Consider the following 26149-nt stretch of genomic DNA (forward strand, 5'->3'; position numbering starts at 1 on the left):
TAATGAAAATTGATAATCAAAATAAATTTACGGTCAGGATTCCAAAGTTGATATATTTAAAGCATATGCAAAATGATCCACATACAGAGTTATCAATAAGGAGTGAAGAAACAATACTGAAAACCATCCCGTTTTATGCAATATTCTATAGCTTAAACTTATTATATTTTATTATAAAATATGGTACAAGATTTTATCATTGTCAAACAAAAAAAAGTCACGGTACTCATGCACCCTGCCTTATTACAGTGCACAGACTACTATGGGCCTATACTGTGCCCTTCACATTCCCCTGATTTTCTGTCTGATTTATACAGAAAAGGTTAGAAACAAAAACCGTAATGTGTTAAATTGCCGTATTAGGCTAGTTACCCTTTTTCTGAGGTAGAATACGATGTCTCACAAAGGCACCACACAGCGGCACATAGACTGACTTAAAGGGAACCGGTCACCAGCATTTCACCTATTGAACTTTACTTATCCCTCACTGGTCGCTGCTATCAAAAGTGCATTGCCGTTATCCCCTCTGCTAAACTCCTCCTCCTGTAAATAACGGTCTGCAAACACTTCGCACCTTTTATCGTAATAATCCGCTGTCCCGTTGTACGCACATACCAGAATAGAACATCAATACGCAAGCTCAGGATTTTGTGTGGCGAGGAGCTGTCAATCAAAAGTAAGGAGGCGGGGTAAACTCGGAAAGACTTGAGGAACGAAGATCTGACTCTTGTGCTCATTAGCATACGGTGCGGGAACTCTAAAAACTGAATACTAAAGCTACAGAGCCGACTAAGAAGACAATTATAGGTTATATAGAAATGATTTTTCACCCACTACCACCAGGTATTGCTGGTTTAATAGGTGAAATGCTGGTGACAGGTTCCCTTTAATAGGGCTAATATGGACCCTACACTCTGTATGCGCTGTACATGATCTTACGATGAGCAGCGATATCACTAATGTATGAGCAGAATCCACATTCTATGTATTTATAAAGAGATTTTAGAGCCAAAGCGAAGAAATAATCTCGGTAGATCACTGTAGATTTGGTACCGATTATGGAAATGAATACCCTGGCCAATATTTATAGTAATTAAAAGTGATAAAAGGATGCTGGAGTGGTGAAACATATTCATTGAAAGGGAATCTCTTACCTGTTCCACATCTGTATTGCGTGGTACAAAATAAATGATATTTTTTGTAATCTGTTGGGAAAGCTGAAAAATTTCAAATGTGACAGAATGTTAAGGAAATCAATAATATAAACTGGTAGCATTGGTAACCTGCTTTTTATACTAAAATTCTGTTCTAGCCATATCAGGCTTGGGACAGAGAGGCAGATTTCTTGATGACATTGCGGACAAGAATTTAACAAAGAAAAAAAAAATAGTTTTTATCTCCAGTTTTTATAACCCCATACCTAGAAGCCAGAAAAAAAAAACTGATTGAAAAAACTAAGTAGAAAAGGAATCTGAAATCTAAGAACACAAATGGGGCACTTGTACCTATACAACACATGATGCTTGTGTAAGGCTCTGTTCACATCTGCGCTAAGAATTCTGTCTTTCTGTTCTGTCATAGGAGCAGAAAAACACAATTCAATATTGTGACGGACACCATCGGCGCCCAACAGACCACGTCGACTTTAATGGGTTCTGTCCGGTCATGTGGCCGTCATTTTACAAAAAAAAAAATAGACCTGCATGCTGCGTTAAATTTTCCGGAATCTACGATAGAAGCTCTAACGGAGCCTCCAACACAGATGTGAACAAGGCCTCAAATACCGACTATTGATATAATCCACCTTTAAATTATAGCAGCAGGATCATTCTGGTTTACATCAAAAGCTAAAAACCGGTATAGACCTAATACTACTCAGACATGATGGTTTGGTACAATTGAATCTAGTGTGGGCAAGCAAGTGAGCTAAACCGCCTGGACTCCGAGAGAACATTCTTCCTACACGGATTGTAGAAAACTAGCAGGATAGGAGAGTCATTTGTGCTGCTGTGAGAAATAATAGGTCTGTTTTGTTTTTTGCTTTTACAGTCCTGGCCATAAGTTTTGAGACGGACACAAATTTTGGTTTTCAAAAAGTTTGCTGCTTCAGTGTTTTTAGAGGTTTTAGGGCTCATTCAGACGAATGTGTATCACGTCCGTTAAAACGGCCATCACACTGACTATTTCAATGGGGCCATTCGCACGACCGTTGTCTCAACGGAGCGCGTGAAGGACCGCAAAAAAATAGAACATGTCCTATTTTACTGCGTGTCACGTATTCCTCCATGGACTCTAGTCTATGGGGGATCCGTGACAACACGTCCCCCACTGGTGCACCTCAGACATGAAAAACGTCAGTTTTTTACGTCCGAGGTTGCCCACGCTCGTCTGAATATAGCCTTAGTCAGATATTTTTATGGTATACTGAAGTGCAATTATAAGCATTTCATACGTTTTTAAACTTTTGACAATTACCTCAAGATTATGCCAAGACTGAATAGTTACATTGTTGACCCTTCTTTTTCCAAGTCTTCTGCAATTCGCCCTGTCATGCTGGATATCCGCTTCTGGGCCAAATCCTGACTGATGGCAAACCATTATTGTCTAATCAGGGATTGGAGTTTATCACAATTTCTGTGTTTTTGTTTGTCCATCCGCTTTTTGAGGATTGACCACAGGTTCTCACTGGGATTGAGATCTGGGGAGTTTCCTGGCCATGGATCCAAAATGTCAAGGTTTTGTTCACTGAGCCACTTAGTTATCACTTTTGCCTTGTGAAGTAGTGCTCCATCATGCTGAAAAAAGCATTGTTCATTACCAAATTTCTCCTGGATCATTGGTAGAAGTTGCTCTTGCAGGATGTTTAGATACCATTCTTTATTCATGGAAGTGTTCTCAGGCAAAATTGAGAGTGAGCCCACTCCCTAAATGAAAAGCGACCCCACACATGAATGATCTCAGGATGCTTTACTGTTGGCATGACACAGGACTGATGGTAGCGCTCACCTTGTCTTCTCTGGATAATCATTCTTCCAGAAGTCCCAAACAGTCTGAAGGTGGCTTCATCAGATAAAATAACTTTACCCCAGCCCTCTGCAGACCAATCCCTGTACTTCCTGCAGAATGTCAGTCTGTCCTTGATGATTTTCTTGGCGAGAAGTGGCTTCATTGCTGCCCTTCTGGACACCAGACCTGCCTCCAAAAGCCTTCGTCTCACTTTTGCGTGCAGATGCGCTGACACCTGCCTGCTGCCATTTCTGTACTGTTGTTGAACCGATCCCGTAGCTGAATCCTCTTTAGGAGACGGTCCTGGCACTTGCTGGACTTTCTTGGGTGCCCTGAAGCCTTCTTCACAGCAATTGAACCTCTCTTTAGAGTTCTTGAAAATCCCATAAATGGTTGATTTAGGGACAATCTTACAAGCAGCAATATCCTTGCCTGTCTTTTGATGCAACACAATAATGACTGCACGTTTCCTTGGCGGTAACCATGGGTAACAGAAGACAAGAATTATTTTAAGCACCACCCCCTTTTAAAGCAACCAGTCCTCTCTTATAATTCAATCGGCATGACAGAGACATCAGCCGCCTTGTCCTCTAACACTTTCTCCTGAGCGATCGAGAAGATCAATGAAATGATGTTAGCAGGTAATTTTGTGGCAGGGCTGAAATGCAGTGGAAATGGGATTTTTGGGATCAAAGATAATTTTCATGGCAAGGAATGACTTTGTAATTGCAATTCATCTGATCACTTCATCATTTAGATTCAATGCAAATTGTCACTATAAAAACGGAAGCAGCAAACTTTGTGAAAACCCAGATTTGTGACCGTCTCAAAACTGTTGGCCAGGACTGTAGATGCACGCAAGAAATTTCTTCATTCCCCGACAGTGAACAGATCTTGAAAAACAAAGTATATTAGAAAGTTGTATAATGAAAAGTTATACACTTTACATAAAACATCCTTTACGTGTAATGGCAGTAACTATTTTCCTTTTCTTGTATTGATAGGTGGATGGTATACATGTACCACAGCAGTCCGACCCAGAAACATTTACACGTGAAGTTTTCACTAAGTGAACTCTGAAGGAGCACTAATCCCAATGTTCAAACAAGACATTCACATGCAGTCACTGCCGCATGCAAAGTCAAAGATAAACAACCAGGTCTTCTTTAGTAATACCCAGATGCAGGTATGTCTATGTTTTTTTAAAAAGGAACAGAAGGCTTTTCATTACTATATACCCTATGCGGGTAGGAATGTACTGGAATCTGAACTTCATGTAATACTGGGAAACTCGTGACTTATGCACAGAATACGTGGTTATGTCAGTGGGGTACAAATACTGGGACTCCCACTGATTGGTTGAACATATAGATGACTGTTGTAGGGAAGAGTTTTATGGAGCAAAGGCCTGGCCCATAAAAGTGTATGGGATATATGGAAACAGAAGAGATAACAGGATAACAGAGCCAGTAAGTTTCCTCATTAGGCTATAGATAGATGATGCGGATGTCTGAGTTCTGCAACGTAAATCTGCATTCATTTATCATCTGAGGATTCAGATCTAGATTTTGCCATTTAACTGAAATAGGTAAAACCCCCGAATTATCCACACAAAATCTGAAGCGGATACCACATGCCACAGATAGGAAAAACTGCAGCACGTCCAGGAATCAACATGGATTTGACCAACTAATACTCCTTAGCCTGATTCTGAGTTTAGAGCTTGTAAAAGGATATCCATCAGGTGACATCATTGTCTTGATATCAAAAGTTTCTGCGCTGACGTAGTCAGGGCCTCCCCATGGTGGGCTGAGAAAAACTGCATCTGCCTTCAAATCCCGAGCGACACACATGAAATCCGCGCGGATCAACTCAATGCGGTCTGCTACTCCGTACACCATTGCATTGTTGTAAGCAAGATCCAGCTTCACAGGGTCAATGTCCACAGCAATGACTGTAGAAAGAGGGGCAAATGCTTGTTATAGAGAAAATGTACAAATATCACACATACATTAGTAAACAGCTCAAGACAAACTAAAGAAAAGAATAAACAAGGATGATTAAAAGTTCATAAGAGAAACTCAAAAGGCTGAACTGCATAGTATGTAGTCCTCGCTATTACTGGACTATGCAACAGGTTGGTGTATTCTATTACTGTCATTACAGGCTATATCCAGGTTATACTCTGGTATGCTATTTTGTACGGTACCATGTCCTGACAATTGTTATATTGCAGTCCTGTATAGTGTCCAACTTCATACACCACCTGCATTTAGCATATTTATTCAGTTTGTACATTTTCAGTTTTATTCAGTTTTTATAGATTTTAATTAAAAAAAAGCAACACTAAATGAATCTGACAAACGTGTGATTAATCACGCTTAATGAGGAGGCTGCCGAGGCATCGCTACAGGATATGGTCTAGTTTTAAAACGGAAAATAGTTTTTTTTATTCTACTTGCCGTTTTTGCTGCAAAAAAACCTGCAACGTTTTGGATTTGTTGCCAATTATCTCTTCCCCGTTGAATTCATTGGGGAAAATCTTTAACCCCTTAATGACCGCCGATAAGCCTTTTCATGGCGATCATTAATGGGCTTTATTCTACAGCGCCGCCATTCTACGGCGCTGCTGTAGAATAAAGTAAACAGAGCAGGGAGCTGTCAAATCTCCGTGCTCTCAGCTGCCTCCGGCAGCTGAGGGCTGGGGGCGTCCCTGCTCTGCCGGGTGAGATCGATATTAGTATCGATCTCACCCGTTTAACCCTTCAGATGCGGTGCACAATAGAGTGCGCCGCATCTGAATGGTTTTGGAGAGATTGACGGAGCTCCCTCTCTCACCCACCGACACCCGGCGATAAAATCGCTGAGTGTCTGTGTCTTCTATGGCAGCCGGGGGTCTAATAAAGGCCCCCAGGTCTGCCTGGAGCGAATGCCTGCTAGATCATGCCGGAGGCATGAGCTAGCAGATGCCTGTCCGTTTTAAACGGCCAGGCAGTAATACACTGCAATACAAAAGTATTGCAGTGTATTATAATAGCGATCGGAGGATAGTGAAGTCCCCTAGTGGGACTAGTAAAAAAGTAAAAAAAGTTTAATAAAGTTAATTTAAAAAAAAAGTGAAAAAAAAATAAATGAAAAACCCACTTTTTCCCCTTACAAAATGCTTTACTATTAAAAAAAACTACAATAAAGCAAAAAAGTTACACATATTTGGTATCGCCGCGTCCGTAACGACCCAGACTATAAAGCGGTTACATTATTTAACCCGCACTGTGAACACCATAAAAAATAAAATAAAAAACAATGGAAAAATTGCTGTTTTCTGTTAATCCTGACTTAAAAAAAATGTGATAAAAAGTGATCAAAAAGTCGCATCTACTCTCAAATGGTACCAATAAAAACTGCAAGTCGTCCCGCAAAAAACAAGACCTTATACAGCTATGCCGACGCAAAAATAAAAAAGTTACAGCTCTTCGAATGTGACAATGGAAAAATGTAAAAAATGGCTTGGACATTAGGGCCCAGAATGCAAGCAGGGGGAAGGGGTTAACAAATGTGTAACTGTTCCGCAGCATAAATTGGAATGCTGCGGATTAAAAAAGCCACACCGCAGGTCAGTAATCTTTTCCGCAGCGTGTGGATGGGATTTGTTAACTGCCCGCAAATCCGGATGAAAAAACCTGAAGCAATTCCACTACCTGTAAACAGTCTTAAACTGAAGTTCATTAGAGTAAAATGCGCACACCTCTTAATAGGTTTGGTGTATTTTGGACTGCCGTAAAGACAAAAAATGAAATCTATGCCAGCTATGAGCCGGCGTAAATTTGCACTAACATTTTCGCTTTTTTCTGTTTTCAGTAATAAATTCAACAGAAAGCAGTTAGCCACGCCTCCTCCAGTTAACACCACCTACTTTTCTCACCACTTTGAAAACTGGGGTGTGGCAAGATTAGCACATTTTAGTGAAAAAATATGGTGTGAGCCAACATTTGTAAAAAAAAAATTTTACAGCAGAAAGGTGGTGCAAACCTGTTAAGAATTCCCCCCTTAAGTGTTATGCAGAACAAGACCCACGCGCAGACATTGAGTCAAAACAAAAAAGGTATAAAAACAGACATTATCCACACATAGTATTGATGATGGCATACGTCAGGACCTCCATGCTGGACCGGGTGCTGAACAGGAGAAACGGTGGGAGAGACCACAGAAGTATATGTTTTTTTAGTATTTAAATATTTTTAAAACCTATTATGGGAAAACCTTGTAGGTAAATTAAGTATTAAATAGACGTCTCTTCTATAATTCTGTTATATGCGCTTGTTTCATATGTGGCCTGCGCGCCAAACTAACTATCCTTTGCCAAATGAAAATATCACATGTGAATGTTATGACTTTTCCTTAAGTTTGTGAAAAATTAAATAAAAAGATTAAAAAACTAAATAAATAAATTAAACGTGTCTTACAGTTGCTAGAAGACAGGCAACTTTTTTTTTTTTTTTTTTTTACAGTATGTTGCATCTGTTTGATGAATTGAAATTGAAAAATTCATGGCAAAACAGACAACCCATTGACCTTAAAGAGGATCTGTCACTAGTTTAGTAATGTGCAATCGCCTAACTAATCTAATAGGTGCGGTCAGGCTGATAATTCCAATGAAAATGGTGTCCCAAAACATTTATATTTTAAAAGTTATGAACTTTTTTCTAAATATGCAAATGAGGTTGTACCAGCCAAAGGGGCGGTAACACTGCTGTCTCTCTGTAGGCGGTGTTATTTTATGTCTGTATGATGATGTCCAATTAGCGTCACACAAATTTCTCCGCTCCCCAGCGGGATCTCAGCTTCAATCTCTAGATCACAAAGTGTTTACACTTCCGGTCTCAGGTGCTTCAACACATCGCCTCATCGCTCTTTCGGGAAGTCGGTCCTTGGATGAGACGGTCCATGCAGGGACAGTCTTCCTGGATGAGCGCTGAGGTGGTGTGTTGAAGAACCTGCCGCAGGAAGCGTAAACACAGCGTGATCTCGCGATTGAAGCGGAGATCACTCTGTGCACGGAAGGGAAGAATCAGACAAGAAAACAATACCACCTACAGAGAAATAGCAGCGTTACCGCCCCTTTGGCTAGTATAGCCTCATTCGCATATTTAGAAAAAAAAGCTCATGACTTAAAATAATAAACATTTTGGGACACAATTTTTACTGGAATTATCAGTGTGTCAGCGCCTATCAGATTAGCTAGGAGATTGGGCATTACTAAACTAGTGACAGAGCCTCATTAATGTTAAAAAAACAAACTAACACAAATGGGTACCTAGCTGTAGTATATGAGATTTGTCTCCTGTAATGAACCCAGTATCTGCATCAACAGTCAATTTTCAAGAAAGGTTTTCAGCCATTAGGCCCCCTGTTTATAACATTTGGGAGTTCTGCTCTCCTGTACGTTTTTTTTATTTTTAAGATCAAATGGGGAATACAGTGGTCTCTCAGATTACAATGGCCCCAGGTTGCAATTGTCAATCTTCTTTCCTGGGCCATAGTCACATGAAACCACAATCAACTTAAAATTGCCATAGACACTGACGATCTACGACACATGTGGAAGATAAAGCCAATGAGCATGAACATTTCCTTGGTAAAAACAAAAGCATCATACCGGGGTTAAGTAGATCCAATCAGTATTGCGCTGTACCTGTGCTACACATACTATAACTGATCCCTATTTATACTGTATAAGGCTATCTTCACATTTGTGTCAGACACTCTGTTAAGGGCTTCAATCACGGATTCCGTCAAATTAGACGGGAAATATAGCACTGCATGCAGCGCTAATTACCCCCGACGAAGCAACGGACACCTGGGCAGAACCTGACGAACCCCATTGTTCGTTAATGTGGTCTGTCTGGCGCAGATAGTATCTGTTGTGCAATGGATCTGGCACTACGTTCTAGCTTTCATTATAAACAGAAGCCATGATTCAGATGTGAACAGAACCTAACCCATAAAGTACTGCATGTACTGAACTACTCTCTCTGACATACACTCCTTTCAATTCTCTACCTGTACAGCATGTACTTCTCTCTAGCAGTACTGCATGAACTGTTCCACCTTGGTGAAACCCGCCGGACCCCATTGTAAGTCAATGGAGTCTGCCTGGTGCCACTGGTATCTGTTGTGGATCGGATCTGGTACTGCTCTTCACCTGAATCCACACGCACCGCTCTCTACCTGTCCCAAAGGGAGCTGATCTGGTCTTCATTTTATTATTACTGTACACTTATGTACAGGACCCTGAAGAAACTCCTATACAAGCATAAAAAGCCATTCACCAGATTCCAGCAGCTCTCTAGGAGTTTTATATGTAAGGAGTTTCTTGGTCTGTATTTCTGTATTACTTATCTGCCTAGTTTTCTTTAATACTTATATTTTCTTAGTTTGAGTTGACATTTTGGGGTCTTTGGCTTCACTTAGGCTGCCACAGACGTGTTTAGTTTAGAAAAGCTGTATGGGGTGAGCGAAACGCGTGTCCGGTGTGTTGGGTATGCATGGCTACTGGTCCTAGGCATTTGCCTTACAAACCACTGTGCTGTTGGGAGGGTTTATAGGTTCTTTCCATGCATTGACTTATAATAATGAATTTATTTTCTTTGTTGTCAATCCGGTCATCCTGCCCCTACTATTATAGCTTAATTTACAGGTCTGTGGGATAACTTAATCTCCTTTCCTATGTGACCATATACATGTCCATAATACACAGTTCTTTTTTTAGGTGTTCTGTACATTGTGGTTTAACCATTATGCATGTTTTTAATGCATATCAATAAAGTTCATATGTCTTATCGTATTTGGGTCTAGCACTCATGTCATAAATCTACTAGATTTAGGTGTGTTGTTTTAGACCCAGGTCTATCCAATTATTTCCTCGTTAGGACCATTGCTTTGCATCGGTGTTATTATACAATGATTAAGCTTACAAATGTAGACAGAGCCTAAGAAAAAAAATACAATAACATAGTATTATAAAACATGCAATGTAAAAGTTGTACCATATTAGAAGGCTAGGTTCACACATGCGTTTTATAATCCGTTACTCTTTGTTTTTAGATCAGAATAAGGAAAAATACGGAATTGCATCCATCAGCGTCTGTTATGTTAGTCATCTGTTTTTTTTACTGAGATAAAAGTGCATCGTACAGGACTTTCTCCATTCAAAAAAAAAAAAACGGATGGGTTATTATCATTCATGTCAATGTAAAACGGATACAAACTGATTGTAATCCGTTTGCATTCGTGATCTCGATTTCAATGGGATTTTTCACGGATCAGTTTTTATCCGTATTTGGATCTAACAACGAATCAGAGTAAGAGATCATACAACGCAAGCGTAAACGGAGCATAATGCCTCTGTACATTTTATTGTGGCTTACTTTGTGGTCAACTCAGACTATAGCTCACCATGCATTCCCGCTAAGGCAAACTGAATGGCATTCCCACCGACACCACAGAAGGCATCTACTACGACAGCACCATTGATGCACTGCCTCACGCGGTCTGCGATGTGCTCTGCAATCTTCTCTGGGGTAACAGAAAACCACCCTTCTGCAAAAGATGAAACGTGAAAGTCGGCAACATCACAACGTAACTTGTAGAAGTTTCATAAGGACAAAGGGATGTTACTTCGTATTCTACAGCATATGAAGCATCTAATGAAACATTCTTTATTACGGCAGCAAGTGACAACATACAAAGCAGCAACGATTTGACCAGATGGTCCTTCTTTAAGCTGTAACAAACTGCACATGGGGCTAAAGACTGATGTGACACGGAGGATTCCCATACATGCAACACAGAATTAGGATGGTAAGTAATTTAGTGTCAGATCCATTTAAAATAAAATAGAAATAAAAAAATAATAATGTTATATTGATCTAAAACCAGCACGTTTCTATAACAGACTTACCTTTAAAGTCCACATTTCCCTTAGGAACTTGCAATGTATACGTGACTCAACTGTACAGACATTCTAACCAGGTGTTCATAAAATCCACTATGCTCCTGAAGCATCAACATTATTATGCATTAACCCCTTCCCGCCGCAGCCCTTTTATAGATTTTAATTTTCCTTTTTTCCTCACCACCTTCCAAAAGCCATAACGTCTTTATTTTTCTGTCGATATAGTACTATGAGGGATTGATATTTGCAGGACGAGTTGTAGTTTTTCGTAGCACCATTTATTGTGCCATATAATGTACTAGGAAACGGGAATAAAATTATTTGCGGGGTAGAAAATAAAAAAAACTGCGATTCCTCCATTGTTTTTTGCGCTTCGTTTTTACGGAATTCACTGTGCAATTAAAACAACACGTTAACTTTATTCTCTGGGTCAATGCGACTACGGCGATGCCAAATATATATTGTTTTTTCTATAGTTTACTACTTTTACAAATAAAAACAGTGTAAAAAATAAAAATAATTTTTTGTGTCGCCAAATTCAGAGAGCCATAACTTTTTTATTTTTCTGTCCATTAAGTGGTATGAGGGCTTATTTTTTGCGGGATAAGCTGTCGTTTTTAATATTACCATTTTGGTGTACATGCGACGGTTTGATCACTTTTTATTTCATTTTTTGTGGGAGATGATGTGACCAAAAAAGAGAGAGATTCTGGCGTTTACAATTTTTTTTATGCCGTTCACCGTGTGGGTTAAATAATGATATATTGTAATAGTTCCGACTTTTACGGACGCGGCGATACTAATTATGTTTATTTATTTTTTTACTTTGCTTTAGGGGGAAAATGGAAAAAGGGTTTTTTTTTTTGTGTAAAAGAATGTAACTTATTTAACTCATTTTTACTTTTTTTATTAGTCCCCTTAGGGGACTTCAACCAGCGATCGTTAGATCGCTTGCACGATATACTGCAATACTAATGTATTGCAGTAAAACGTGATTCTGACAGGAGACTATTAAAGAGGCTCTGTCACCAGATTTTGCAACCCCTATCTGCTATTGCAGCAGATCGGCGCTGCAATGTAGATTACAGTAACGTTTTTATTTTACCTGCAAACGCTGATGCTGCTGCAGAATCAACTGTAGCCTCTGGTGCCGATGTGGCCGTCACGATGCAGGACCTGTGAGTGACGTCACAGATCTGCACTGTCAGAAGCTGGGCGTTCTGAAGAGAAGAGGATGTTACTTCTCTTCACAGCGCCCAGCTAGTAAAAGTATTAAAAACGCCCCGATGTACGCACCTAATACACACCCACTTGGACTTTTACTTTTAAACACACCCACTTGGACTTTTGCAAGCCTCATTTGCATAATTACAAAAATGGTCATAACTTGGCCAAAAATGCTCGTTTTTTAAAAATAAAAACGTTACTGTAATCTACATTGCAGCGCCTATCTGCTGCAATAGCAGATAGGGGTTGCAAAATCTGGTGACAGAGCCTCTTTAAGCCCTGCCGGAGGCGGGGCTTAAAGAGGCTCTGTCACCAGATTCTCAAATCCCTATCTGCTATTGCATGTGATCGGCGCTGCAATGTAGATAACAGTAACGTTTGTTTTTTTTTTAAAAACGTTCATTTTTGGCCAAGTTATAAGCTATTTTATATATATATATGCAAATGAGGTTTGAAATGGACAACGGGGCGTTTGTTTTTCGTTATGTCCAAGTGGGCGTGTATTGTGTTTTTAACTGGGCGTGTTTACGTGTATGACGCTGACCAATCAATGAACAGTCAGCATCATACACTCCTCTACATTGATTTACACAGCAGCGATCTGCAGCCACATAAACAGAGATTAACGTTAATCAAGTGTCCTGATAATGAACACACATGAAATCCAGCCTGGACGTCATGTGTACTCAGAATCCTGACACTTCTGACTCTTTTCTGTGAGATTACAGCAAGGGAAACGAAATCCTCACCTCCATCCCGATTGCGTTGCGGGGGGGGGGCTGTCGATGAGCTGTTCGAGGGGTCACCCCCTCTTTCTGACGATTTAAATGCTGCGGTCGCTATTGACCGCAGCATTTAACGAGTTAAACGAGCGGGATCGCGATGCTGCTCATTACTCTGAAGGGTCGGCTGTAACAAACAGCCGACACCCGCATCGTACGTCAAATGTTGGAAGGGGTTAAAGAGAACCTTTCACCAGCCCATACATGTGCAGCTGAGTGAATAGGCACTGCTACACAAACCTTGTGTCATTTAAACTATGTTTCTAGCCTCCTCCGTTATTTAGATATCAATGTTGTTATATTTGGCGCCCGAAATGTAAATGGCAGGGGCGTGATGCTTCGCGCTCTGACACTGTCCAATCAGCTACGGACAGTATCAGAGCGGTTTGTGTTATGTGCCTTGTTGTCCTTGTCTGCCGAGAGCTGAAGAGAGAACGAGAGCGTGCCTGAAATACCTGAAAAGGTTTGGGCGAATGCAGAACACATGCTCTTTGGAGATTTAAAGATCTCACTTCAATTGAGGAGGATTTAAATTAGTGCTTCTCAAACCATGAGGCAGGGCTTACTGGCAAGGCTTCCCCTAGTTGTTGGTGAGGTGCAGCTAGGGAGGAAGATTTGACAGAAGTTATTATAAGCTGTACAGGCCTTTCTATGGTTGCACCAATCTCTGATTCAGTAACATAACGGATTTCCTTGGCGTTTATTTAACGTTCTACCGAGTCCAGAAGACAAATTATAAGATATATTGAAGCAGTTTTTGAAAGTTTTGGCATACACAATGACCAATGGTGAAGCCCGGGAATGACCATATTTTGTCTGGTAAGACCCCAGTAAAAGAAAAATTTAGAAGCACTGACTCATATGTATAACACCAAGCTGGTTTCCATTCTTTTCAGGAATTTGTTCTTACTTCCTCTGTCATACTTTCACAGCATTTTAGCAGATAAAAAAGCTACAACATATTTTATGTAAGAATGGAAAATCTAGCTAGGCTCTGTACACATGGCTGTATTACAGCTGCATGAGCTATACATTTAGTCCCAAGAAAGTGTAGTCCTTCCTGCGTGATAATATACGGATCATTTAGAAGGCTAGATGAACGCTTCTGTGGAAGCTGCAAAGTTGTTTATAGCAATGAACCTCAAAAGTTGTATAGTGATTATTTTATTTGCTCCCCCATTTTCACCAAAATATACGCCATATATGCGGTTTATGGAGAGGACAATGCATCGGTTACAGCTTACCTTGATCAAGTTTAATCCCTTCATCAAAGCGAGAGAAGAGCCTGTAGCGCTGAGCCCAATACTTGGCAAGGTGAGGATCTGCAGCAATTTCTGGGGGCAGAGACTGAATTTTCTTTTTTGGCTTTTTCTTTTTTTTCTTGCACTGGTCTCCAGCTATATTATAGGAGTTCATACATATATTTGCCATTAACATACAAACACATATCCAGATATATACCAATATAGAAAAGGTTTTAAAATCATATTTAGACATAGGAAAGGAACAGGTTGCTATGTTTCTGGTGTGTAGCCCAGAAAACGGACTAGTAGCAAAAACGTATAAAATTGTATTTTTGCACTCACTGTTACATCGTTTTCTCGTTGAATGTAAATCGGGGACACAGCACCATGAGAATAGACCCTCGCCACTAGGTAGTAAAAGAGTGTTGGCTCCACCCAGGAAGGCCATACGCTTCCCACAGAGACTGGGTTAATCAGTGTGTACAGAAGAGATAACACATCCACGGTCCGGGGAAAACTATGAATCAAATAGAACAAAAGTCCCTGTGTTCCAGGAAAAGAAGGAAGGCCGTGATCTGTTTCCCCTAATGAATACAAACGAGAAAAGGATTTTACTCGATAATAATAATTCCTATTTTCTCGATCATGTCATTCGGACATATAGCACCATGGGACATCCTAGAGCAGTCCCAAGGGGTGGGCAAAAGAGGGAAACTGGCTTGTAACCCGACTATCGCACAGCTGCTTGGCGTACCTTGTAACCCAGGCTGGAATCGGAGGAAGCCAGAGTATGAATTTGGTAGAACTTCGTGAAAGTATGTCCCAAAGCCCTGATCTACTTGCCTAGGGAATCCTGAGACTTGTCCCAGCATGCCAGGATCGCCCTCTGGACACTCTGTGTGGAATTGGGCATAAGGAAAGGCCTCATAGACAGACACCATCTTGCCCAATACCCACATGGAGAAGTCGGTGGAAGAGGGAGCGTTCCAGCGAAGGAGAGACACCCCGGTTTGCATGGCACTTATCGTGTCCACTGGAAGGAAAACCCTGGCTGTCTTAGTGTCTAAAACTCCAAGCGCTGGGCTGACACCAGATATTACTTCTCTCTGTTGACGATCCATCAGAATCCCTTCAAGGTGTCCAAGGTGACCCGGAGACTGGAAAGAATGTTCTGTCTGGAGGGAGCTTTCACCAAAAGGTCGTCCAGATAAAAGAAAAACAGTAACTCCCCTGGCACAGAGAAGCGCCATGAGAGTCGCTAGGACCTTGGTAAAGACCCTGAAAGCAGTTGTGAACCAGAAAGGAAGTGTAACTTACTCGTGGTATTGGGAACCGACAGCGAAGCAAACGAAACACTGGTGAGCCCTTGTGATAGGTATGTGGAGGTAGGCATCACAGATGTTGGAGAAAAGGTACTCGCCTTGTTCCAATGAGGCAATCACCGCAGGGATTCAACCCGGAACCTTTAAGCTCATACAAAGCAATTCAACTTCTCTGAAATACACTTCTCCCAGAGGGGAGTCATTGTTAATATGTAAGGTGTCTCTGACTGCACATATCAAGTCTTGCATAGCAGCTGGCAATTGAGTTTCTTGTTCTGACTGAATCAGAGGATTCCTCAGAGAAGACGGACTGCTCCTGCAGAGGGGAAGCTTCTCTAGTGCTGGTCATAACAGGGAATGCTGGTGAAGGCCCAAAGAAGAGCGGGATCTGTTCTTGTCGTGTCTGGGCCTTGTACGTGGTCTACCATGGGGAAGAGGGTGCATTACCCCTAAATTAGATTGAGGGAGCATTGATCTGGGCCACAATTTGGGATGACAGAAGTTTCCAAGACTCAGCCATGATTTGGAAGTGCCTGGAAATGTCCTTTATGGCCTGGGAGAAGGAAAATGCACAGTCAGGAGGGCCAATTCCAGTGAGGGTGTGTTGTCTTGGGAGGTCCTGGTTTGCATGCACTGCGAGGTAAACGGGCTGCAGGAGAATTCTCGTTATTGCAGTGACGCAAGAATAGCCTGTCACTACAGCCACTCCACAATGACTCCCTAAAATAGTTATTCAAGTTGGAAGAAAAAGGGCTGGCACGGTCAATTCAGACACCTATTACAATTGAATGGAGGTTTCCAAATTGCACTATGAACATTGATGGATTTCAGCAGATTCCGTAAAATAGCCCGCAGGTCTTTCCTCCTAAACCCTTTCTGCTGATTTCCGCCAAGCAGAAGACTGGAGAAGAGGATGAGTAATCCTGGAGAGCAGGTCCAAAAGGCCCTATGGCGCAGACAAAGCAATGGCCCTGGGGACTAGGAAGAACTGAGTTACAGGAAGCCCACGCTGAGAAGAAACCACAAAAAAAAAAAAAAGCCTGTGCTGATAAGTCACTGGTTAACACCAGGAACCGCTAATCCAGCAGCCAGCACAGCGTCCATGCGTCTGATAGGACATACATTACAACGGGAGTGAACTGCGGCCAAGTCTGCAGGTGACTAAATTACGGAGACCCCGTCAGAGTACAAATAGCCATTGGCACTGCAGCCCAGTGAAAGGGAAAACAGCCCAGGAGCCAGCAGTGGAGCAAAGGGGACTTTTCCAGAGCATAAAAGACTTACTGAAGGAGAAAAAATAAATATTCTCAGAGCACCCAAGGGGGACTCCTACTGAGAGCACCTTCAACTGCACACATATAGCGGGTTTACCAGCACCTTACCTGCAGAAGCGGAAGGGGTTAGGTGGCTGGCAATCAAGACTTATTACCAACCTGAAGCTAAAGAAAAAAATGGTAAAATTAAAAAGCGCAGCAGCCCTGACAATCCGGTCTCACCTGTCTCCTGCGGACACTATACTAACCCTTATTAGCCCACTGTCTGGCGTGGCCTGCCTGGTCGGAGCCGTAACTTTTCCTGCCTAGTGCCTGCCTTCTACTGGCAAAGGCCCACACTCATGGTGCTGTGTCCCTCAATTACAAAGAGGAGAAATAGTTAGTTTGCCACAACAGACCAAGGCATAAATGTGAGTTATTGATAAATATGTCATCATAAAATATTAAGTTTGAAAATTATATACACAATACAAACCGTTATTTTCTTTTGTTTCAACCTGCAGATAGTCTGGAATTTCTAGAGAGACCAGGGGTCGTGTAGAGCGATTTGTGTTGGCATTGGATTGTTGTTCTGTGGCGATTGCATGGTCTGAACACCAGATGGTGTTAGAACGTAATGTAGACTTCAACACTTTGCTTTGACTAGTGCTATCCAGCCTATTCGCTGGAGATGTAATAATATGGTCTTGTAACTGTTCAGGTGGTTTGTCAAGATCGGGATGGTCTTTCCCTTCAGAAAGTTCACTATCATCAGACTGCTTGCATTGACCTGTGGGTTCACTAATATTTGAATGATCGAGATCTTCAGAATCAGAGGTGCTGGGGGAATCTTCTACATCTGGCAGTAGAACCGTTCCATTTATTAAATCTCCAGCAGGTTCTCCAACCCCTTTTAGAAATGTTTGTACCTAATAATATTAAGGCGAAACAAAAAAAAATAAAAAAAATAAAAATGAATAATTATATATCAGGGCACCGTATCATTGGACTATAGTGTGACAATGCCAAGTTTGGAAGTTTCACATGATAGAATTAAAGAGGCTCTGTCACCAGATTTGCAGCCCCTATCTGCTATTGCAGCAGATCGGCGCTGCAATGTAGATTACAGTAACGTTTTTATTTTTAAAAAACGAGCATTTTTGGCCAAGTTATGACCATTTTCGTATTTATGCAAATGAGGCTTGCAAAAGTACAACTGGGCGTGTTGAAAAGTAAAAGTACAACTGGGCGTGTATTATGTGCGTACATCGGGGCGTGTTTACTACTTTTACTAGCTGGGCTTTCTGATGAGAAGTATCATCCACTTCTCTTCAGAACGCCCAGCTTCTGGCAGTGCAGATCTGTGACGTCACTCACAGGTCCTGCATCGTGTCGGCACCAGAGGCTACAGATGATTCTGCAGCAGCATCAGCATTTGCAGGTAAGTAGCTACATCGATTTACCTGCAAACGCCGATGCTGCTGCAGAATCATCTGTAGCCTCTGGTGCCGACACGATGCAGGACCTGTGAGTGACGTCACAGCGTGATCTCTGGAGAACACGGCTGTGTCTGCACTGCCAGAAGCTGGGCGTTGTGAAGAGAAGTGGATGACACTTCTATACACAACGCCCAGCTAGTAAAAGTAGTAAACACGCCCTGATGTACGCACATAATACACGCCCAGTTGTACTTTAACTTTTCAACACGCCCAGTTGTACTTTTGCAAGCCTCATTTGCATAAATACGAAAATGGTTATAACTTGGCCAAAAATGCTCGTTTTTTAAAAATAAAAACGTTACTGTAATCTACATTGCAGCGCCTATCTGCTGCAATAGCAGATAGGGGTTCCAAAATCTGGTGACAGAGCCTCTTTAAGGCATGAAGGCTGGTCCTGAACTTCAATGGAGATGCTATGAAGTGGACAATGTTAGAAGTATGCTTCATGGTACACTATTCCTATCCAGAACATGAAGCAGAATTCTCTAAACTGCCAGTCAGCTCTGACCTCACAGACCCTGCTAATTCAGTGTCTGTATAATATGTCCTGCATTCTGGGATGCACGACCACCGCATGTACGTAATCACAATGCAATGCAGCAGAGCACAGTTCAAGAAATTACTTCATGGGAACCACTTCGCAAAAATGGGCTGAAAACACAAGCAATCATTCAATGCTAATGGGCATCAGCAAATCCTAAATGCAGGGTGGGCTACAAATGAACTAGAATACACGTTGTAACGTAACCCGAGTACATGTTTTCTAGCATTATACTGTAAGTAGTCATTTACATTTCAATTACATGAAGTTTACCTTGTTTACAGCTTTACTTTTTATAGGCTTCACTTCTGATTCTTCTTGAAAAAATATGTGCCTGTTCTTCACTGGCCTATGCATGTCCAGAAAGTGAGAATGGTACTTGACGCCTTTCTCCCGGTAGCGCAGAGTCCGATGCTTGAAATGTGAAATATTTCCATATCTGTAGAAGTAACAAAAATAATATAGACATACACGCTGGTAACCCATCAGTCTGTAATGATGATTTGTATGTCTAAACAACCTATTTTAATAAGCAATAAAATTATAAAAATGGAGAAACCTTATTACAATTGCAAATATCTGAAATCAGAACGATAATTGATACATGTAAGGCTCTGTTCACATCTCATTGCATGGACACATTCAGCGTATACCCTGGAAAAGCTTTCTGCACATACACCGAATATATTGATAGGCCCCCATTCTCCCAATCCTAACATCTTTCCCCTTTCAGATTCAGATAGTGGACATTGTTTTTTGGTCTGTCATTCTTGAAAGAAATTTTCAGTTTCAAATTTTATTTAAAAAGGTCAGCATTCGTTAGCTCTATTATAGTCAAACAAGATTACAGCAATTGTAAACCTTGCATTAATCGGCAATTCCCGAATAATAATCTTACATTGACTGAATCTCTATAGTTATAAAGGACCGGTCTGTAAAATATAGGTGCCATTTACGGTACGTCCGTATTCTCTGAAAAGTGGGAGTAAAAAGGATGTGGTGATGACCAATGTTCCCTCTAAGTCTTGTCAGCTCCTGGGTGGGGCAGTTAGGGAGCAGGGCAAGTCTCCATCACTGGTGGCCGATCTGATGACCCATAGACTTCTATTGGCCACAGGTACCTCCCTGTATGCTCACGGGAAGGTGCCTGTGCCGTTGAAAAAAATAGAACATGTCCTATTTCAGGCCGTAATTACGGCACGGGCAGCCCATAGAAGTCTATGGGGCTCCCGTAATTACGGGTGACTACGTGTAATTACGGGTGACTACGTGTGTGCACCCGTAACTACGAGAGCGTTGCTAGGCGACGTCAGGGGATAGTCACTGTCCAGGGTGCTGAAAGAGTTAAACGATATGTTAATACATAAAGCTGTAAAAAAAAAAAAAAGACGTTCATACTTACCCAGAACTCCCTTCTTCTTCCTCCAGTCCGGCCTCCTGGGATGACGTCACAGCCCATGTGACCGCTGCAGCCAATCACAGGCCAATCACTGGCTGCAGCGGTCACATGGACTACGCGTCATCCAGGGAGGTCGGACTGGATATCAAGAGGGACGCGTCACCAAGACAACGGCCGGTAAGTATGAATTTCTTTTACTTTTATTACGGAAAGGGCTGTCCCTTCTCTCTATCCTGCACTGATAGAGAGAAGGGGCTGCCGATTAATACAGTGCAATTTTGCAGCCAAAAATGTGTCCCCGTAAATACGGGTGGAATACGGGTGACATCGGACCCGTATTTACGGGCACGGGTCCGTAAATATTGGTGCAATACAGGTCGAATACGTGTGACCAAGGACCCGTATTTACGCCAGTATTTACGGGTGGACAAAAATACGGTCGTGTGCATGAGGCCTTACTGAGCGGTCGCTCCCCCTAGCCAGCCACCACTGATTGAGAGCTTTCTCCCTATTACTGAGTCTAGGGAGGGTCAATCAGCAATCACATAACGATCACACATAAGTGACAGACCGCTGAAGTCAGTGTGCCGGTCACTACTTTGACTTAACTGTACCGATTAAGAGAAAAATATATATATATTAGCTATCCCTCCCAATTATTTTTGAATGCACATTCACATCTTTTTTTTCTTTATTACATAAACAATGATTTATTTATTTCTTACTTCTGTCCTGTGCCATGTTTTAGTCCCAAGACAGCAGAGACTTCAGCAGCTACCTCACATGGGTTTTCTTCTGCATCCAGTTCATGGCTATATATAAAAAAATAAAAAATATAAAAATAGAACTCACAACAACGCGTTGTTCAACTTTCTAATAAACTTTGTTTATTGCATTTCATACGGTATTCTTTTCGTAAGATCTTGCAATTGCTGCTGTTACATGTGGGAGAAGACGACCACCATAGGTAACTGCTGTAATGAATATATTTAATTTTTCTTACAGTGCTAGATTCGTTTCAAAAGTTAAGTTCTAAAACTACAGTAGTTCTGGTTTGAACATAGTTGCAAAAACTAAAAAGTTCAGACATCTTACCTCCGCTTGATTTTAGCCGGTTTGCAATCTGGGGGTTCATCCTCATCATCACCCTCTCCATTGTTAATTGTGGTTTGCCCACCTGGCAAGGTATTCCTCAACAATTGTGAAGCTTAAAAAATAATAGTCATTATAACGCTAATACATTCTAATAGATTCTTCATAAATAATGCACACAGCATAGCTTATTGGCGGAGACGAACATCTAGCGTGAAAAACACAAGATTAACATGAATTCTGTAGGAGAGTCCTATTCAGGTCAAGATTACCAGATCAATACCAGTCTTGACCTTAAAGGGAAGGTGTCATGATTTTTGTTTTTTTATTATTATATTGCTTTTAATATGATATTAACATAAATTTTATTTATTTGTGTTCTCATGTTTTACTTTTTACTGTGTTCTTACTTTTACTCTCTATGGGGGCTGCCATTTTTTTTTCCCATCTCTGCATGTGTCGATTAACGACACATACAGAGATGGAATACGGCACATACAACCCCATAGCACCCCCACCCCCATGTAGATCGTACCCCACCTTGTAGATCGCAGCACCACCGCCTCCGTTGTAGATAGCACTCCCACATGTAGATCTCACCCCCACATGTAGATCGCAGGACCACCCCCCTCACCTGTAGATCGCACCCCCACCCCCCTTGCAGAAAGCAGCACCACTCGCCTCCCTTGTAGATCGCACCCCCATCCCTTATAAATCGCAGAACCACCCCCCTCCCTTATAGATCACACCCCCCTTCCTTGTAGATTGCGCCGCCGTAGCGGCCACTAGGAGCTGAATCCCCGGCCAGAGGATGCCGACACTTTAGCCAGGGATTCAGCACCTAGTGGGAGCTACAATGGCGTGTTCTATAAGGGGGGGGCTGTGGTGTGATCTACAAGGGGGGTGCTATCTACAGCGGTGCGATCCATAAGGGGGGGGGTTGTGTTGTGATCTACAAGGGGAGTGCTATCTACAGAGCTGCGATCTATAGGGGGGGGGGTGTTGTGGTGCGATCTACAAGTTACAAGTGGGGGTTGTGCTATCTGCCGGGGGGTGCTATCTACATGGCGGTGTGGCTATGTACTAGGAGTCCCTGCTTCCCCTGCTGTTCTGTACTGAACAAAATGATACAGCACGGAACAGCAGTACCATAGGGAAGCAGAGACAGAACGGGGCGGAGCAGGCAGTGACGAGGAGGCGGGGCGGAGCTTCCTCCTACAGCACGGCGCCACTAAAGAATCGATTCTACGATTCTGTTAAAAAAAATCAAATTAATTAGATTAATTGTTCAGCCCTAAGTCAGAGGGAACATTACACTGAAGTTATGACTATAGAGCACGTGCAATAGGTAAGTGACTGTGGTTGCTATCACTGTTGGGGGGCACTGGGACCTCTGAAAAAATGTCAATAAATGTACAGCAGTGCCCCACATGCAACATGTGCCGGTCTACAGTTTTACACTATATCTTTTCTAACTCCAAGCATAATTCCAGGCATGATTTTCTAAATTTATAGAAATCACAATCCATGAAAGTGTGCGCTCAAACAAAAACGGCAAGACTGTGTGAAATAAGGAAAAAATTAAATGCCAGTAGTTAATCACAAGAAGCTTTCCTCCCATTTATAAATTGCATTAATGAAAACTCAGCAAAGGCCATTTCCTGCTTTATATCGGCAATAAATTAGCTATTAGTAAAATCAATAGGTGCTAATTTTACAGACCTGGCTGGCTCGTATCCGTGTGTCCACATGATGCATCCCCTTTCTCAGAGCCAACGTCTCTGGGTTCACTCTGATCTGGATCACAAGGGCATTGAGCTTCAAGGCTCCCTGGGTTCTGCATCTGATGACCCTCGTAAATAACACTTAACGGTTTACTGTCTCTCTCCATTTCCTTTATATCAAGATTTATGTTCTTCAGTCCATTTACGCAGTCTCTGAGACAATCAATATTTTCCATAGAAGAGGGAGGTATGTGCACAGTAGGGTTTGTGAGCTGAACTTTAGCAGCCGCTTGTGTGTCTTTACCTTCACGATCACCAAGTTCATCAAAAGACCACCCCTGTTGTGCCCAGTACTGAAACTGCTCATAATAGTGCCAATAAGATTCATTATAATGCTCAGCCCATTCCTCCGTGGTTGTACAGCAATTCCATGGCTCAGAGTTACAATCGTCACTTGATAAGACCATCTCTTTGTGCTTTGAAATCCAGCCCTGCCATAGCAAGCCTTGTCCATAGTGATTCCAGTAATGTTCCCAGCTCTCCTGTGAGCTCGGTTCTGCAGGGGTTGGCTTTAAATCCTCAGCAATCTCAAAGGTAATTGCAGAACTTTCTTCACTGTCAGGCTGCTCAATGCTATTAGAGCCATCCTCATCTTCACAAGTGTCATCAATGTCGCCTGTAGCTTCTTTCATGCTTTCCTTTTTGTTTTTACAACACTTAGTCTTTTTCTTCTTCTTCTTACGAATTTTATGTTCCTTCACGGACATTTCCGATAGCTGAAAACAATCAATAATCATCCAAAAAAAATCATTAAGGCTCTGTTTACATCCAAAACAAAGGCTCCACTTATATGTCAGATTCAATAAATAGAAACAACCCTAGCACTCGGTGGAAAGGACGAATATAGAAATAGATTTTCAAAATGCGTGTTTTTTTGGCAGGCAATATTTTTTTAAAGATGTTTCGGCCTATCCTAGGCCTTTGTCACAAGGAATTTTTAGGCAGATTTTTCTGCCTGCAAAAAACTGTGTGAACATGCCCTTCAACTCTCAGCCAGAGGACGCTGTCATGGTAGAGTCAACGACGAGTTCAATAGAGGTCTGGGTGCCATTCTTTAGTAAAATAATATTACAAATTATGGTCACTAGATTACTGTAGAGGGATCTTTGATACAGGGATTTATTCTGATTTCCATTTTGGAGTTGGGAAAGCAGCTTTCCCTAAAATGAGAAAATTGGCTTTTGCCGTCGTCTGGATCAACATTGCAGAATAATAGGCTGAACTGGATTTTTTTCGGCCTTACAAACTATGATACGAGGCACCATACGGCGGCAGGGTGCGCGATGTGATCACAGTAATGTCCGTTAATCTGACTATAAAAAGCCTCTAACCCCTCTGAATACTTAATTTAGGCACAAAGCAGAGTTATTGATGCCTCTTAGCCAAAACTGGAATAGGATTCTATTTTTTTTAAAATAATACAGGTATTTCCTTTAGGCCAAATGCACACGATGCGTATTACGTGCGGATTTGCCACGGTATTTTACGGTTACAAATTCGCAGCGTAATACAGTACCAGCCAAGCAAATGAGATTAAGTAATCTGATCTACACGTTGCTGATTTTTTCTGCACGTTAATTGTCCTGCGTATTTTAAAATCTGCAGCATGTCAATTCATCTTGCATTTCCGCCTGTAAATTGTATCTGACTAGGTTATAAAAAAAACGCACCAAAATCAGAAGAATAAAAACTGCACCTATTTCCGCATCAAAATCTAAGTGCAGCACCTAAAAACACATAAAAAAACCCTCACTATTAGGTGTGAATTTTACCTGCGGAATTACCTGTGGTTTTGATGTTGATTTTCTGCACCAAATTACGCAATGTGTGCATGTAGCCTTAGGGTATGTGCATGTAGATTAGTCAAGATTTTTGGTGCAAATACTTACTGAGAATCCGTGACAATTTACATTACTATGGATGCACTCTAAAAAAAATCCACATAGAATTCAGGGCATGCTGTGTATTTGCACTGGATTCATAGCAAAAGCCAAGGCAGGTTTTTTTTCACTCCACATCTGAACTTCTGCTTATACTTGTCCTTCCTCCCAGCCCTGGCTTTAGCACACAAAACAAAAAAGCAACAAAAGAACATCAGAACTGCACCGAACAATCCTGTGTGAACTTGGTCTTGCATTTTATCAAAGCCCACCTCTTCACACCCACTACGGGTGCTTGCTGTGAAAAGAGGTTCTCGTTTTAATTTTGGGGATTAAACCACTTCTACCATCACATTGGACTTATGACATGACTATAAATAATATCTTGGTGAAAAAAAAATTTAGATAAAAAGATTTTGCCCCTATTAAATGTCCCCACAACAGGAGTACCAAGCAGAGCCGCCTTACCACAAAGTTCTTCTCAAACGCTGATCCACCAAACTGCACTGGGAGACCCATCTGCAACATCAGCTCAGACTCAGAGTCCAGTTCTTCCTTAACAAGCAGGTCAGAAACATTGGACACCTCCAAGTCTTCCTGCTCATCCTCCTCCACATGATCTCCAAAATCTGCAACATGAAGAAAAAAACAAAAAAACTTACATGACTGAAGACACAATTTATTTCTTGTTGTGATCTTTACTACCATGAATTTACCATAGTATAAGAGTAAGGAAGGGGTTACATGCTGACTTTGCAGTAGATTTTACACTGAATTGCATAAAGAAATATCTGCGTCAATATTCTGCAACAAACAACATACATTTGAGAATCTGCAGCATGCTATAAAATCCACGCAGATGTGAACATAAGAACGCAGTAATCTGCACTAGAAATCCACCACTAAACGTGGCCATGAAGAATATTTAAACTTAATAAAAATTATTATGTATTCACCTGTGGTTACACGCACAGGTATAAGGCAGCTCACCGAGGGAAGTTTTTTCAGACAAGTCAGGGAATTTCACGTGAGCAGCGGTCACATGTAACCAATGTTCCCTTAGACCTCATGCACACGCACGTATTCGACCCGTATTGCACCAGTATTTACGGACCCGTGCCCGTAAATACGGGTCCGGTGTCACCCGTATTCCACCCGTATTTACG

At 41.6% G+C, this 26149-nt stretch overlaps 2 protein-coding genes across 3 annotated transcripts in view; one reads left to right on the forward strand and one right to left on the reverse strand.

Moving 5' to 3' along the window:
• The window catches only part of TGS1 (trimethylguanosine synthase 1), a 61809-nt gene that overhangs the window by 21914 nt on the left and 13746 nt on the right, over positions 1-26149 (reverse strand). For both annotated transcript variants that reach the window (XM_075826232.1, XM_075826233.1), the window contains 10 exons: positions 25452-25612; positions 23042-23819; positions 21323-21434; positions 20953-21039; positions 19102-19267; positions 17285-17717; positions 14214-14366; positions 10462-10605; positions 4742-4960; positions 1155-1231 (listed from right to left, as the gene is read on the reverse strand). In XM_075826232.1, the coding sequence (XP_075682347.1) occupies positions 1155-1231; positions 4742-4960; positions 10462-10605; positions 14214-14366; positions 17285-17717; positions 19102-19267; positions 20953-21039; positions 21323-21434; positions 23042-23819; positions 25452-25612 (2330 nt within the window). The remainder of the gene's footprint in view (positions 1-1154; positions 1232-4741; positions 4961-10461; positions 10606-14213; positions 14367-17284; positions 17718-19101; positions 19268-20952; positions 21040-21322; positions 21435-23041; positions 23820-25451; positions 25613-26149) is intronic.
• TMEM68 (transmembrane protein 68) overlaps positions 18872-26149 on the forward strand; it is an 86718-nt gene continuing 79440 nt past the window's right edge. Inside the window, exon 1 of the mRNA XM_075826235.1 lies at positions 18872-19063. The gene's annotated coding sequence lies outside the window, so the exon portion shown is untranslated. The remainder of the gene's footprint in view (positions 19064-26149) is intronic.

The sequence above is a fragment of the Rhinoderma darwinii genome, chromosome 5, assembly GCF_050947455.1.
Source record: "Rhinoderma darwinii isolate aRhiDar2 chromosome 5, aRhiDar2.hap1, whole genome shotgun sequence".
In the NCBI taxonomy this organism is placed as follows: Eukaryota; Metazoa; Chordata; class Amphibia; order Anura; family Rhinodermatidae; genus Rhinoderma; species Rhinoderma darwinii.